The sequence below is a fragment of the Artemia sp. Qi Xiang Cuo genome, chromosome 15, assembly GCF_049724085.1.
Source record: "Artemia sp. Qi Xiang Cuo chromosome 15, ASM4972408v1, whole genome shotgun sequence".
NCBI classification, from domain to species: Eukaryota; Metazoa; Arthropoda; class Branchiopoda; order Anostraca; family Artemiidae; genus Artemia; species Artemia sp. Qi Xiang Cuo.
In genome coordinates, this window is record NC_142808.1 from 36,980,863 (window position 1) to 36,997,953 (window position 17,091).

Genomic DNA, 17,091 nt, shown 5'->3' on the forward strand with positions numbered 1-17,091 from the left:
TTTAAAAGTTACTGTGAATTTATCTTCAAAATAACATTTTACAATTAAGTCTAAGAAAGATAACAGTTACTATTCCAAAATCAACCATAAATAGTAATTTTTTCTCACTAGACAATTTTTTAAAAAAAGACGTTCTTAAACTTTTGGTTACTATGAGCTGTTTTACCTCTTGGGGCCCCATTAAAGGGCCAAAATGTAATTTCCCCCAAAAGCAATTATTGAATTATGAAAGAGCATTAAAAATACATGGAGTGATGTATTCACTTTCATCATAGCTTGTTCTGACAAATTTAGTCTGCCAGCCAATTAGCCCAGCCTATAAAAGATCCTTCAGTAAACATGGCCTAAGTCAATGCAACCTTCTGGTTTATTTATTTTTTTTTCCATCTTCAAAAGCAATTGATCTGAGTGAATAAAACTCAAAAATAGATTCTGAACCAAAATTTGGGCATAGAAAAAGATTTTCTGGGTGAAGTTGTTTTTGGGACTGGAATCAGGTTGGAAATATTCAATTTAATTCATAATTTGGTAAAATTTTTTTTTAGATATTTTCTATTAAACATCTAGGATAAGATGTCCAGTAGTTGAATAAACCTATCTCTAACCAATCAAGTTAAGTCTTGTATAGCCTACCAATGAACCCTTTCAATGCTGAATTATGAAAACATGAAGAAAAAAATTGTTTATGGATTTTGTTCATCGTATGAGCCAATATGTTGGTTCAAAACTAATTTTCACTTTTCTGATTTCCATCTATATTTCTTAAACATGATTTCAAATGACATCATTGGCTTTTAATAGTCAATAAAACAAAGTCAGCTAAAGGGTATTCATTCATATAATGTTATAAAACTTTACAAAATTATTTTTTCACTTGTAATGGAAATTGCAGACTCTTAAAGGCTTGGCACAGCCAAACTGCTTCAGAACAATAAGCTACCCCATCAAAATCTAAGCCAGCATTTGATTGCAGCTCAACAATTTGTGGTCTCTTTGGCATAGACTGGCTATCCTCTACCAAAATGTTCTAGCCTACTTCAGTTCCTACCTATGAAGTAGCTTACTATCTCACATTTGAATCAAAGGAGACTTTTTCTGTCCTTTATAACCTGCTGATTCATATGCCAACAATAGAGGAACCATGCACTAACTACTGACAAGTCTACAAAATAGGAGAATAGCTTCCTATAACACATTTTACTTTGGATATCTATCTGATACAGTTCAAGGAACATATTATGAAGGTAATAAGGCAACATCTTTGGGATATTTCTATTTTGAGTCCCATCTTTGGCAATTTTCAATAGCAAAATTACATTAATTCAGACTCCAGAGCACTATTAAGGTCTATAAAAAAAGGCCTAACAAATGACAATGCAATGCTTTGTTGTCATACCATTTCGTGGCTACAGTCTCAGCATCTGGTTCAAGTCTATACTCAAAACTCCTCCACCTTATCTTCATCAACTGATGTTTGCTTTCTAGGGTAGAGCATTTTACTTGATTTGGTCAAATAGTCTCAATTAAAAGAATTCTGAATAAATATTTTTTTTAGAATCAGTGGTGCAACTGTGTAGAAATTGCCAAAAGATACCTTCAAGTTCTGATAACAAGTTACATGTTTAGCAAGTGTAGGGTGATTTTGGCTCCTTGGTCTAGTTTAGTAACTTCAACTGTACCTTTTCCAACATACACACCTAGATGGTATATGATTCTACTTAAACCAGTTGGGCCCAATACTTTAATTTCCAAAGAATGAGACTTATCCTTTTAGTAGTGGTTGAATTGCAGACAGCCTTTAAAAGGCATCTTTTGATATATGTAGTTCAACATCCTCCTCAATAATCCCTGAAAGTTTCAACTTGGCTGTTCCTGAGATATTGCACATACATCCTTTGACAACTTAAATGTACATAGTGTGTTTTGATTTTGAATAACATTCCCTCAGTATTTGATGAAACTTTCAACTTACTATCCTAAGTTGTTTCTGAAATGTTGCACCCCCTGCTTTTCCATTATAAAACTCATTTTTAAACAGTAACCAATTGAATTACTTATGCCCTTGTACCAGGGCTCTATAGGTTGTGTCATTCCTTCACTCAAATTTATTGGGCTTGCCACTTGTCTTAAACTAAATGGCATTTCAAAAATTTGTGGACTGTCTTTTAAAGTTAAGGTGGGCTAGGTTGCTAAAAGGGTAAAGGAGGGGGCCAGGTTGCCATCTATTTTTTGTATTCATAAAAGAATCCTTAAAACTTTAAATTTTCAATGGATTGAGTCCTGTCCAAAGGCTCCATGATCACCTCTTACAAATGGAATGGCTATGGTGAAAAAAAGACATTGAAGGCTTATGACTCTTTACCACAGGCGATACTAGAGCTTTGCCTCTGATAGTTAAAAGTCTGCCATCTAGAATTTCAGTCTAATTTAGTGTTCTTTCCCAATATAATAATCACTGCTATTGCAAATGTGTTCTGGCTCCTAAGGAGCCAGGTATAGCCCTGGGTGTATAAAAAACTTTATTGATTTTCTTTTCTTTTTTCTTCTTTTTTTAAAATTAGTTTTATTTGCTGTTGTGAAGTAATCGCTCATTACAATTAAGAGCAAAAAACAATGATAGATGCAATGAAATGCAAAATTTTTAAGTTTTTTGGATGAAAGACTTTTTATGCACAATGAAAGCAAAATTTTAAGAGTCCAGAGTTCTGACAAACTGATAATTTTTTCTTTAGGGGAACCAAAAATTTACAGTATGGTGATTTAACCATGCTGTAAAGATTTTTCTATCTGATTTTTAACCTAAAATTAACATTAAGCAGTGTTTTCAGAATTTTCTCATTGACCCTAGAATACTAGCCTGCTGGAAAAAAGATACTAGCATCAGGAAAATTGATTGTAAGTAAGGTCACAAGCAAATAAAGTGAAAAATGGTAACACATAGTTTAGATACTTCTTATTTTTGATAAATAAAAGCCAGTGTGTTTTACTTCAGATAAATATCCCCAGATAATGGCATACCCAAATTACTTTAGTGACAGTCCTCTGTATGGCCTCTTCTTAACTAAGTGTTGTGAAAACAAAGTAACAATGCCATTAGAGACCCCATTCAATGCTGTTTTGAATTATAAAGGTTGTAACTATGACAACTGCATCCTATAGACCAAGGCTGTATACAAAACTGTGCTGATTTTGTTGACCTCTTCAATTAACATCACCATCTCTCATATTATAGATAAACTAATGATGAGCAATAAGCTAAAACAAATGATGTAAATCAACAGAAGTCAAGAAGTTTTCAATACACCCTGGGGTCAGTGGCGGATCCAGGGGGGCGAGGGGGTGCGCGCCTCCCTAACATTGTCTAAAGTAGTGTATTTTACTTAATTAACGCAAAAGTTTGCATTAATTAAACTTGCTCCTAACACAATTTTATCCAATCAACCTATTTCGTGGCCTCCCTAGAAAGGTCCTGGATCCACCCTTGCCTGGGGTCATATATGACACCATTAGGAGGTATCTAGGACAGAACTGATATGATAGTAGCTATTATATTTTAAACATTATTGAGTAAGGGATTACATAATACTACTCTATTGCCATTGTAGTATTTATTCCAGAAAAGGGGATGGACAGTGTAGTACCTCCAGGTTCAGAGGTCTCTCAGTCCTTTTATTGCCTTAAAATGCATTGTCCACAATCTAAGGTAAATCCTTGCAATGGTGCTAGTAAGCAATTACAATGACTGAAATCTGCTGCATCCCACTTTTTCTTCCATGGTTTTATAAGCTAGTCACAATCAACTCTAGATTTGAAGGCATTGGTAGAGGCCATAACTGTTTCATCAGTCAATGAATTTTAGCAGGATGTGATTCTATTGGGGAAGAAGTGGTTGGCTGTGTGTATCTTGGCTCTTCCAAAACAGCTTCAATGACTTGTCTCTCTCAATTCATCCCTTATGAGGGATGGATCTTACATATTGTGTGGTTACCAAGTTAAATTGTGCTTCCTGGCAGCTCAGAGATTAGATTTAAGTATTTGCCTCCAATATATTCAGAACTTACTCAGGTAAATAGCAAAGTCCTAGATGATGTGTGTTACATTTTCTTGAAAAGTATTAAAATTAAGCAAACAAAACTCTTGGAAATGACCCCAGGGTCTAAACTAGGAAGTGGTTTTGAAGCTATGGTCTCTACTTGTTTCTGGTTTTAGGACTTTGATTTTATAGGGATAGGTTTATCTATTTTTAAACTTTGACAGAAATTTTATTTTTTAACTAGTTTAGAAAAAAACTTTGACAGAAAAAACCTTGCTCTTCTAGTTTAGGAAACATTTTTTGAAATCTTTATCAATTAATCATAGGCTGCTGTCTAAATGAAGAGCAAAGTGGGCTCTGTGTATTTTTTTTTCACCAAGGCACTTTGTATGGGAGGAGTTTTTGTAAAAACTTTGGAAGGAGCTCATTTGATGGGAAATTGAAAGTTGTAGTGCCCATTTTCAACAGTGATAGGAGGGCAACAAGCTTCCTCCCAAGTTCCTTTTTTCCCTAAATACATCTCAAAATTTCTAGATAAGTCATTTTGTTCAGCATAGTTGAAAGACCAAATAGCTATGTCTCAGGAGATGTAACTCTCCCACAGCCCTCAGGGCAAGGGCTTTAAGCTGTGTCATTTGCCCATTGCTTACATATAGTATTTATTATCAGGAAAAGAGGCCATATTTGACCTTGGTCAAACAGTTTGTGGTAGCAAACTTGTAAGGAGCAACTTGGCTTAATAGTAACCAAAACTCTAACAACGGAATTATAATATCAATAGATAAATCAAAAGAATCAGCTTATTATGCTGATTCCAAATAAATAAGATTCATCAAGTTTAATGCTACCCATCAGAAGTTACAAGTCAGAGAAAATTTGCCTGATTTCTGAAAAAGAGGAGTAAGACCCCTTGAAAGTCAAGGAATCTTAATGAAAATTACACCATCAGATCCCATGCCCTTTTTTCCCACCAAAGTTGTCCAATTACAATTTTGAGATAGTCATTTTGTTCAGCATAGTTGAACAATCCAATAATTATGTCTTTAGGGGTAACATGACCCCCCATATCCTGTAGGGAGAGGTTGTAAGTTACAAAATTTGCCCATTTTTCATGCATAATATTTTTTATTGGGAAGTATACAGACATTTTTTTAGGGGGATTTTGTGTTTGGGGTGGGTTTCCATATTGAGAATCTCTGGGGGTAAACTTTCCAGGGGAAATTTTACACTGGGGGGTTTTGACAGAATTCCTATACAATTTTTATTTGTCTTACTTTCTCTTTGCTAACCCAACTTTTCATGTGGAGATGTGCGGGGGAATTATCCAGAGCTCTGTTCAGCATGTTTGGATTTTCAGGAAAAAAATTTCCACAGAAGGAAGAATTTCTGGAATGATAGGGAAAACAATTAGAAACTGAAGTCTTTTTCAAAGAGGCAAGTGACCCATTTCGTAAACTCAGACATTTGTAAAAGTATGTTAAAGATAGTTTTTCAGGGTGAATTGTCTGCAAGAAATTTTTCAGGGGGGAGGGGGATTTTAGCAAGAATGGAATTGGACATTAGAGAAAATTTCCATGGAGGAATTTTATGTAAGGGGAGGGATTTTCATGGAGGGTGAGCCAGATTTACCAGCATTATTTGAAAAAGGATCAGAAATTAAATAAAAAGATCATGTTTTTTTCACTGAAAGTAAGGAGCAACATTAAAGTCAAAATAAACAGAAATTATTCTTTATATGAAGGGGTTGCACCCCTCTTCAACATCTTGCTCTTTATGTTAAAGTTTGACTGTTTGTTCCATTTTCTACAAACAGATCCTGAAACACAAGGGTTGTTAAATTAGAATAAGAGGCTTTTTTAAAAGTGCTGAAAGCTTTAGCATAAAGAGCAAGGTATTGAGGAGGGGGACAACCCCTTCATACAAGGAATAATTTGTGTTTGTTTTGAGTTTTAATGTTACACCTTAACTTCAGTTAAGAAAAGTATGTTTTTTATTTAACATCAAAAAAGGCCAAGGGCATTCAGATGAAGCTTTGAAAGGAATGAATGCTTAGGGGAGTATTGAACAAATCAAAACACTATATGCACATGTAGATTGTCAAAAGAGTGTATCTCATGAATGGCTTAGGTTATTAAGTTGGAAATTTCAGAAAATAATGAAGGGAATGATCAATTGACAAAGGGAATATATGCATGTTGCTACTGCTAAAAATGCTACTACAGCTGAGGATATTAAGATGAAAATTTTGAGAAATGTTCAGGATGAAGTTGAAATAATTCAAAACACACTTGTCTTAGAAATTAGTTACATTATTTAGTTGAAACTTCCAGGGGGAGGTTCAACTGACCAAAAAGCAGTATGTGCATACTAATACTGTTATTACTCCTACCAAGGATAAGGGTATGAAGGCAATAACTTCAAGAAACACTGAGGGTAAGGTTGAACTAAGCCAAAACTCACTGTGTGCATGCACGTTGGCAATAGGGTGTATTTCAAGGATGGCGTAAGGTATTAAGTTGGAACTTTCAGGAAATGATGAAGGGGCAATCAATTGACAAAAAGAACATTTCACTGGTTGACCATTGCATAGGTAGTAGATACAATATCAAAACTTTCGGTCATCCGACCATTTTCTAAGATAACAAAAGTCTGTCATAAAAATTTTACCAATTTTTTTTTTTTTTTTTTTTTTTTTTTTTTTTTTTTTTTTTTTGTACTGCATCATCAGAAGGTTTATTCTATAGGCAGGTTTCACCTTATGTATGTACATTTGCTACAGTAAATGACAAAAGCATTAATTTCAGTGGCATAGAGGACACACATCAGCCATCTACAATTTCTTCAAATGCAATAGGGTGTACTACATATCTAATCAAAAAAAGAATAACACCATTTTCCATTTTGGTTATATTTCTTATTAATTTTGGTTTCTAAGATTGAGCAACTAATTAATATTCATGTATGGTTGGCTTAAAATCATCTTCAATTGTACTTGCTTGCAATAGCATGCGTCTTTCTAACAGCTGCAATAATGGTGATCTGATAAAGGTCTGTTGCATCATAGAATGGGCACCATGATTTTAAAGCTGCTCCCTCTCTACTGAAAGCTTGAGAGCATTAACTTTGGAAGAGGTCACTGTTTGTTCACTAAGAGAGTTTCACAAGTTAACACCTCTATTGATGAAAAACTTCTTTATTCTATTGTTTTGTCATTTGTCTTGAATCTGTTTTCTCTTTCTTTCTTTTGCCTCATTTAATTTTTTTATTGTAGCGTTGTGGTATGGTCAAGGATCTTGAATAATGCATAGAAGAAGACCTATTAGAGAAGGTGAGAAGTTTTTACTTTATATATGTTGTTTATATATTTTGTTTGCTATTTTTATACATGCTGCTTGACTTATATCTCTAATTTGGGATCTTATCTTTTTTACATTGTGATTGACTTGAAAGTTTGGAAGCCCTAGAAAGCCTTCCTGTACCCTAAATGCATCATGTTGATTGTATCACTTGCCATGTATCAGTTTAAAAAAAAACTCAGTATATTTAGATCATGCTGCATATCCATCTGAAACTCTCTCTGGGGGGCGGGGGAATTCCATTAAAGTTGTTCAAGTTTAATTCTACTGAAGGTTTAACATATAAATACAACTAGACCCTGGCGCCGCGCCGATGAGGGAAGACCGGCGGTGGTGGGGCCAAATTCCCGCCTTCCTTGACCCTATCCCCCCAGATATTTCTATGTCTTCCTTTAAATTACTTGGAGTTACAATTTCCTCTAATTTAAAGTGGGATATCCACGTGAAAGATATTGTCCGTAGAGCTAATGCGTCCATGTCTCTCCTTAAGCTCTTGAATAAGTTTTACATCCCCCCATCCCATTCTTTAAGGATTTATACTTCCTTTGTCCGCCCGCATCTTGAATATGCTTGTCCAGTTTGGCATCCTGGCATCTCCCGTGATGAATCAGATAAAATTGAATCTATTCAAAAAATAGCCCTAAGAATAATGTTTAAAGAAACTTTGGTACCATATTCACTCCTTCTAAAAAAGGCCAATCTGGAAACTCTTGAGCACAAGAGAGGAACGCTATGCCTTTATTTTGCAAAAAAATTCAAAAATACACCTTCGCACGGAAAACATTCCCCCCAAAAGACGCTCCCAATTCAGAAACCATCTGCCAAGAACTGTGCCTGAACCCATCCCACTCTTTTACCCTGTTCGTTGTTTAACCTCCAGAACTTTCTTACATTTGACACTTTTTGTTTTTTAGACTAATGAATGGCTTTGCCTTTCTGATATTGTTGTTTTTGGCATTGTTTAGCCAGTTTTTTAGTTGTTGTGATATTTCAATGTCTTTTTTTATTATATGACCCCGAAATGCGAATTCGGCCCTTCGGGGCTTGTGATAGTCATTTTTTTGAAATAAATATCTTATCTCTCTAAAACAGCGCACCACCGGTAAGATGTAGATGGCGCGCTGCCGGTATAATGTCGGTGGCGCGCCGCCGGCGCGATCAATGTTGACCGTAAACATTAATGTTTTCATCAGTCTTTCTTAAATCACAGCTTAAATTTACAACAGATTTGAGCCTATTCATGAGTTCAAAAATTCACAATTCGCTGGCTGTAAACTGGTCTTCTTTGTTATTCATCAAGAGAAGCAGAAATGTGGTAGAAACGAAATGGCTGTGGCGTTTCAGAACCCTTGCATAATACGAGTAGTTGAAGTATCTATTAGCTATATATTCTTAGCATAAATAATTATCAAAATTAGTAGCTTTTTTTTCATCAAGCATTACTGCATACAAAACTTCAAATACGGTATTAAAAAATTTGTCAGTTATCTGGGTAAAAACTTTTAATATAAATTTTAAATTAGAAGCTTAATTTTTTCATAATGCCCTTTGCCTATATCTGTTTTTACACCTTTAAAACATTTGAAATGGGCGATTTTGATATTGATTGTTTTTTTTTTTTTTTTTTTTTTGCTCTTTTGGATTCGTAAAAAACCTTTTTCCATTAAAAAATGGTCTTAAATAGCTACTTAAAAAGAAATGTATTTTAAAGTTTTGTTTGGCTTCTTTATAGAATATGTGTCATGTAGGCTAAGGATGAACAGCTGCTTTTTTAATACTTTTGGCTGCTCTTTTGGATATTATTAATTTTTTCTTTTGGGGATTCATTCCAAATATAAACTGATAAATACCTAATATCAGTCAAATTATAAACTGCATCTAAAAGGAGAAAATTTATCAAACTGAAAATTACATGATGAACACTTCACATGAGAACGCTTCAATTACAATGAAACAAAAAACACTTAGTGGTTTATTTGGTATGAAGAAAAATAAAGTGCCAGCTATTTTCTTAGGTAAATAATGAAAAGCTCATCCGTTTTAAATGCAATTAAATGAAATAATATGCAGACTAAAGTAGCTCCAGGAAGATGTTGAGATTTTCTTTCTAGTTCGTCACTTTTAGTCCAAGCAAAATGTTGGGACACTTAGTATCAGTTATTGTATTGAGTTTAAGCTTTGATTTCCAAACGCTCACAAAAATTACCAAATTTAAGAAAGTCGCAACAATAAGTCACATGTGGTCAAAATACACAAAGACACCTCTTTGATCCCCACCCAGGCTCAAAGCTTCTGCTATGGTCATATCCATGGAAATCTCCAAAGAGTTTCTTTTTAAAATAGCTTTCAAGCCTGGTTAGGGGTATTTAACCTTTTTGTTTTTCTTCAAAGCCTTGAAAAAAGTGTTATAATATTCCAAATATTACATTTGTTATATTTGTGCATATTTTGGTAATCATTTGTGGGGTGATCAAATCTTTAAACCACTGTAGATACGTAAGAGCGCTGCAACATCTAGTACCCTGAGTTCATAAGACTGTCAAAGACTCCTCCTTGAACCTCCCAAATTGAAAGCTTTTATTATGACCTGGCCTTTTAATTTAACTTGGGCACTGGACCAAGGGCACCATTGTCACTTGAGCGCAACGTTAGATGGGGATGTCAATATCGCTTTCATCACACCAATTCGTTTTAGTGTGAATCTGCCTGGTACTTATGAATGAATGTTTTCAAAGTAAAACCGTTTCATCAATAAGAAAAGAAACGGGTTGGACGCATGTGTCCCTTTCCCTTTGGACGATAAAACTATACAAGTGTTGTATCAAGTATAACTCTTGAAAATCTTGCTAATTTTTGTCAACTTTTCAACTTTTTGGCATTCCTGCTTTCAATAAAAAAATCAAGGCTCTATCACTTAAATACAATAACTCCCTATGCCCCCCTCTGGATACCATATTGATGTGATACCGTCTCTGCTTTAAATAACAAAAAGTAACTTATTGGAATCGCTGCTTTCAAAAGAAATCGAGGGGTCATCATTTAAATATAATAGCTCACTACCCCCCCCCCTCTGGATACCACCTTGATAGGATGCCGTCTCTGCTTTAAATTGGAAAACAAATTTACTTATTGGCATCCCTGCTTTCAATAAAGAAATTTCAAGATATTATCATTCAAAAGTAATACCTACCAACCCCCCCACCCCTCTGAATACCACCTTGATAGGATACCGTCTCAGCTTTACATTAGAAAAATAATTTACTTAATAATTAACTAGGTCACTTATATGGTTCAAACAAACACGCAAAATAACATTAAACAGCATAGTGATCCTTGGAAAAAAAAATTGAGGGTATAAGTAAAGGGGTACAAAGACACCAACAAAAATGTCGAAATTATTCAGATATACCTCAAATTATTGGAAGACTGAGTCATAGATTCACCGCGGCATTCAATAAGACCCAAAGAATCTAATTAAAAGAGAGCACACACAAAAGCCAAATTAGGCCAGTAGCCTATGATAAATTGCAAAATACTCAAGACAATGAAGAGGCCCCAATAGGGGGCCCTGGATCTCTCAAAATATTTCAATGGTTTCCGAAGGTATTTGATATCCTTTTCTTTCGTCTCCACTTCAAATGAGAAAAATAATTATCTTTTTGGCATCCCTGCTTTCAATAAAAAATGAGGTATTATCATTTAAAAATGATAGCCTCCTATCCCCCCCCCCCGATTGGTAAAAATTTACAAATTATTTATGAATCATATTTTTGGGGTAACTCCGTTTCAATCTTTAATTCCCCAACCTTGCACATAGCTTAGTCTATAGCTAAATTTTGTCTCAATAGTAGTTTTTTTTTTTGGGGGGGGGGGTAAAAATGTTTCAGAAAGAAGATAATGTTTTCTATCAGGCGTTCAACAATTGAGTATTGAACATTAAGAAAATCTTATCTAAAAACAGCAAAAATAAAAAAAAAATTCTGCAAACTTACAATTCAGCTGTAGAAAAAATCTGTCAGTTGTCAATTTCAAAATCCAACTTAAGGCTGAAGCTGTATAGTAGTGAATGCGTTCTATAATTCTATTCAACTTGAAAATAATATTCTTGACTACGAATGATGTAAGAAATAGCCATTGGGAAAGTATATTCGAAATGATTTAAACTAATTTCATAAAGACAGTACTTTATTTGTCAACATATGAAGAACTGTGTATATTGCAATATTTGCAATTGCAAATTGCATCTGTCTGGTTTTTATGCAAACTAACAAAAGAGATGAAAATTAACGAACAAGAGAGTAGTGAAGAATTATTGTATACAAAGTAATATAAGGTTGGCACCGTGATTGTGTGATTTTCGGGGAACAAATCGCCTCTGCCGGCGGCGGCGCGCCGGCGGCGTTGCGACACTTCAGCGATGGTCGACCGGGCCTCTCGTCGGCGGCGTTCGGTCGATCCGCTGGCGCGGCGCCGGGTCTACATACAACCCAGAGAAGATGCTGGGCAAAGGGCTATTGCTGGACTATTATACATCAATTATTGAATCAAGCAGTATTATGAATGGTTAGTAATAAGTCCTAATTTCACTTATTAAAAAATTATTGCTAAATAGATCCAATGACAAGAAAGCTTTCACTGGGGAAACATGGACAACATGGATCTTGTTCATCTCCAAATACCCTTCATAAAAGGAGCTATGGATATTTTAATCAGCAAATTTAAAAGCTTCGTAGTGTCTGTTTCTTTTCTGGATCACAATAGTTACCTTTTCCTACAAGGAGAAGGACAAGGATCAATATAGTCAAGACCCTGGCATTTATGAGATCACTTGCAGTGGCTTCTATACATAAGCAGTTTTTCAAGACCTCTAGACCAGTTGATAAAAATGTCCGATTTGGAATGCTAATGTGAGGGGTGTTTTTTTAAGTAAGATTGGTTTTAAGATAAGTACACAACAAAGGATTATTTCAAAAAAGTAAATTTGTTTTCAGAAAGCACATACTTAATTCTATTTAACGGCATAGTTGCCAAGTTTGTTCAAACACTTATCATACCTCTCAACTAATTTTAAAGTGACCTTTTCAAAAAAACTTGCTGCCTGCTTAGATAACCCATGCATTCACTGCAGTTTTTACATTGTCTTCATCATTGTTACGGTCGGCACTGAGGCGTTGCTTGAGGCGGAGAAACGGATGGTAGTCACTCGGCTCAAGATCAGGACTGTAGGGTGGGTAGTCTAAAACTTCCCAGCCAAAACTGTCCAACAAATTGCAGGTCTAACCTGCAGTGTGGGGTCTCGCATTGTCATGAAGAAGGACAATTCCCTTCGTCAGCATGTTTTTTTGTTTTTTTTTCCTTCTTATAATCACTCTTCAGAGCTTTCTGAGGTTTTGGAAGTATGCTTCTGCATTAATAGTTGCATGCAGTCGACCACAAAACACCATGCCTATTCCGAAACACCGATGCCATGATTTTTCGCTGGAAAAGAGTCTGTTTGGCCTTCAACTTCGCAGGGGAGTGTGTGTATTTTCATTCCATGTTCTGTTGCCTCGATTTGGGCGTGATACGCGAAATCTATGTTTCGTCTCCAGTTTAATCGGTTGCCTCCTCAGTGGTAAACGTTACAATAATGACGAAAATGTAAATTTGGCAGCGAACTCTTGGTTATTGGAGCAGGCGGCAAGTTTTTATGAAAAGGTTTCTTTAAAATTAATTGAGAGGTATGATAAGTCTTTGAAAAAACTTGACAACTATGGCGAAAAATAGAGTATTGTATTCACCTTCTGAAAATAAATTTACTTTTTTGAAATAATGTTTTGTTGTGTACTTATGGTCAAACGGACCTCAGTTAAAAACCTCCCTTGTATTTACTCTCTAAATATTTGAAATAAAAACTCAGACGGACTACTGATGTAAAGAACATTCCCAGAGTTTTAATCGAGATGGGGTTGAAGTACTGCTAAGTGAAATTTGGGACCCTGTATTGAATAAACTGAAAAATTCTTGTGTGCCATTCTAATCCCCCCAGAAACGACTATTTGTCCCATAAAACAAAATGCATTCCTGGAATTTCAGCGTGTCTAAAGACGAGCCAATTCAGATTAATTCAGTGTTTTGTGTTCTTTTGTTCTGTTTTTTTCCTGGATACTCAGTGTTACGATTTCGGCTCATGTTTTGATCAGTGTTTAGATTCACTCAAGCTTGATGACTGCAAGGCTAAGAACCTATTGAAATATCGCTTAATTTGACAAATCAGTCCTTGGTCTTATTAAAGCAGCTTTTGGTCTTATTAAACATAAGACCATGGTGTTATTGGTCATGGTCTTATTAAACAGGAAGGCAACTATATTTATTTCTGCTTAAGTTTGTTTTTATCGTTTAAGTGCATAAACTTAAATAAATTTATTTTCAATTTTATCTTTTTTTCACTGCTGATGTTTTATCTTTTCTTCTAGCTGGGAATGATTCAAGGACAATGCAACAAAACCTGGTGAGTCCTTTGTACTTAATGATGTGATATAGACTTATTAGCAGCTAAAATGTTAGAGTGCAGTAGGGTTAGAGCAAGCGAGATTTAGCCTCCGCTACTCTTTAATTGGAAGGATATCTTTGGACTAAGTTCATAGTATGGTTGTTAATGAGGCATAATCTTCGCTCTTCAGTTCTAAGGACCTGTTAAGTGATAATCGTATACGCGGAAGCAAAGTGATGGTTTCTGCCATTTTCCACAAAACATCGATTTTTGGTTAAAACAAGGTCAAAATGATATTAAGCGTAAGCTTTAGTATAGCCCATTAGCTTCGAACTATTGGGAGGATGTATATTGTCAGTCGGGTATCAAAAGGACGTATGTCCATAATTATAAATTTCCAGAAGAGCAGAAAAAAGCCTCACAACTGTTTTATTTCCCGTCCGATAACCATAAAACACCAACGGATCGATATGTTACTTGTTTTACGGTTATCGGACGGGAAATAAAAAAGTGATGAGGCTTTTTTTGCTCTCCTGGAAATTTTTATTTATGAGGATACGTCCTTTTGATACCCGACTGACGATATATAGTATCGTATACCCAGGAGAGGGCGCATTATTGGATCCACATTCTCAAGCTTTTCATGAAAGGGGCTTCAGTTGAATATGTAGGGAGATTTGACCTTTCGTATCCCCTGATTTGAAGGACATATTTGGACTAAATTTAATGTATATGTGGAAAAGGATTGGGATGTTCATTCTTAATTTCTAAAGGGTAATTTTAAGAGGTTAAAACGGTAATTCATTTTCAAATATAAAAACATCATGATCAAAGGTTGAACAAATTCGATCTCATTTAAGTTTTATTTTTTAAAGCGAATTCATATAAATGTCCTCATACCCCTCCCCCCTTAATTGTTTAGTTTCATCACCTAAATCAAACAAAAATTTTGTAAGGTTTATTTTCTTATGTTTAAAAACAATAAAAATAAGAAAAAATTAACTCTATGAAAACACTTTCTTACGGAAAGAGCAAGCGAAGTTGAAACTTAAAACAAACAAAATTATTGCTTCTAAGATTACGCTGGATACCAAACTAGCTCATATAAACTGGCTTGTGATATTTTTCGATAACTGTAGAATTCTAAAAATTACTGCTTTATTGAAAACCGAGCTTGCTGGAGTTTGTTTAGTTTTTAGAATTAAAACGGTATACTAAAAGTTGTCGATATTGTGGTTGGTGAAAAACTATTAAGACACTTATAATCTTATGAGACGTTTTATAGTATTTTATTTTCTGCAGGCTACTCATAAAATTTTCTGCTCCAAAGAAATTCAATTGAATTAAAAACTTTATTTTAAAAAAAATGCACCATTTTATCATTTAACAAGTTGCTGTCCAAGAAGAAACAAAACTTTGAGGACGAATGACTACAACAATCAATATCCATAAATTCAACTGAATAAATAAAAAAATATATAATAATGGAAAAAAATGGAAAATCAATCCCTCTCGTCCAAAAATAATAGCCTATATAAATAAACGACAATTTGTAAAGACCGCTCAAATTATAGTTCCTCGTCCTCTCCTCCCAATAAATACTTTTTTTTATCTTTTCTTTAAATTGCTGTTGATGTTCACCTACCTTAATACTCGCCGGAAGCACATTCCAAGCACTAGGTACCAAATGAGGAATTATGAATCCTGCCCGAGTACTCTGCCTATGCTCAATCACAAGGTTATCCATATTTCTAGTACTATACTCGTGTAAGAAACTGTTACTCTTATTAAAATGAGAAAAAATATCTGGGCATCTTTCTATAGCACGTGTCTGTATCATTAAATTCTTTTACATATTCTCCAAATATTCTCACCGCTTTATTTTGTAAAATTTGGATACGTTTATAATTAGAGTAGAAATTACTAGCCCATAAAACACAACCATATAAAATATAAGGACTATTGCATGATATAAAAGAAGTAAAATTTTATTCGGAAGAAAATATTCAAACGACGAATAACTCCATCTCCTCTAGCCACTTTAGAAGTAACCAAATCGCTGTGCCGTTTTCAAGATAAATTACAATCAATATGAAAACTGAAATATCGCAGACAATCATGATTCAATGGCTCTCCTCTCAATAAAATTTGTCCACCAAGAAATCTTGTTTTTTGGTTCGGTTTTGTGTTTTCGGTAAAGCACTAGTTTTTAGAATTCAACAGCTATAGTACAATTCTAGCCGGTAAGTGGGTCCCTGGTGACATCCTGTTTGGCTAGTTAAAAATTAGATATTGTTCATATTGAAGTTGTAAATTTCAAAATTACAATTGTGTATGCTTCTTGAATTAGTATACTGTAAGTCAGAGTATCTTTTTTAATGCAAATCACGTTTTTAAGGGTCACAGCCAAGCATGTAGTATCTGGCTGAGAGTTTCTTTCCTCTAGTAGGATAATTTCTAGAGTTTGTCTTGTCAGTATAAAGGTACATGGCGTAATCCTCTTCATGGCCCTATTACTTTTCTCTGGCAAATGTTTTCTTCACTAAACCCTCTTACTTACCTGTTTCAAGTTACTGAAACAAGAATAGCCGGCCTATATAACTATATAAAACTTGCCTGTACAGCTTAAGTTCTATACCAAAGAACCAAAGAGCTATAGGTTTGAAACTAAAATCCCTAATTTTGATAGAATATAAATAAGCTATTTCCTCTGAATACCAAACCCAGGGCATTGATAAGAAATCTCAATACCTTTTTCAAAACTCAGACAACCAAGATAAAATAAAGGATGTAACCGTTTTGTTGACTCATAAACACTTCCTTTTGGTGATCATTTCCTTATGAGATTTTGGAGGTTGTGGTTTATTCGACGCAACATGTCAACTACATATGATTTTATGATAGATGTGATTTATTGAATTCAATTTTTATTTTATTGTTTTTGTAAATTTCAATGTAATCCCCGACAAATTTTTGTCAAAACTTACACATGTTGTGGGGAAAAAAGGAATAAATAGTATACTTTTTTTTATGAACTTGTTTTCCTGGAGTATGTTGTAATCATTTTTAATCATTAAGTAAGTCTTTAAAATATCGCTTTTGTTTATGTTGAAGTGAATAATAAGTTGTTTTGTTAAACAATTGTCTTTCATTAAATTTGAAAGAGGTTTGAAACATTTTTTTTTCTTTTTCCTTGTTTTGTGTAGCAAAACTTGGCAAAGTGTATAATC

At 34.5% G+C, this 17,091-nt stretch overlaps 1 protein-coding gene across 3 annotated transcripts in view; it reads left to right on the forward strand.

The window, feature by feature from the left end:
* Positions 1-17,091, forward strand: part of LOC148943625 (uncharacterized) — a 105,820-nt gene that overhangs the window by 686 nt on the left and 88,043 nt on the right. For all 3 annotated transcript variants that reach the window (XM_089100982.1, XM_089100984.1, XM_089100983.1), the window contains exons 2-3: positions 7,305-7,361; positions 13,845-13,879. In XM_089100982.1, coding sequence (XP_088957108.1) covers positions 7,334-7,361; positions 13,845-13,879 — 63 coding nt within the window. In that variant the 5' untranslated portion in view covers positions 7,305-7,333. The remainder of the gene's footprint in view (positions 1-7,304; positions 7,362-13,844; positions 13,880-17,091) is intronic.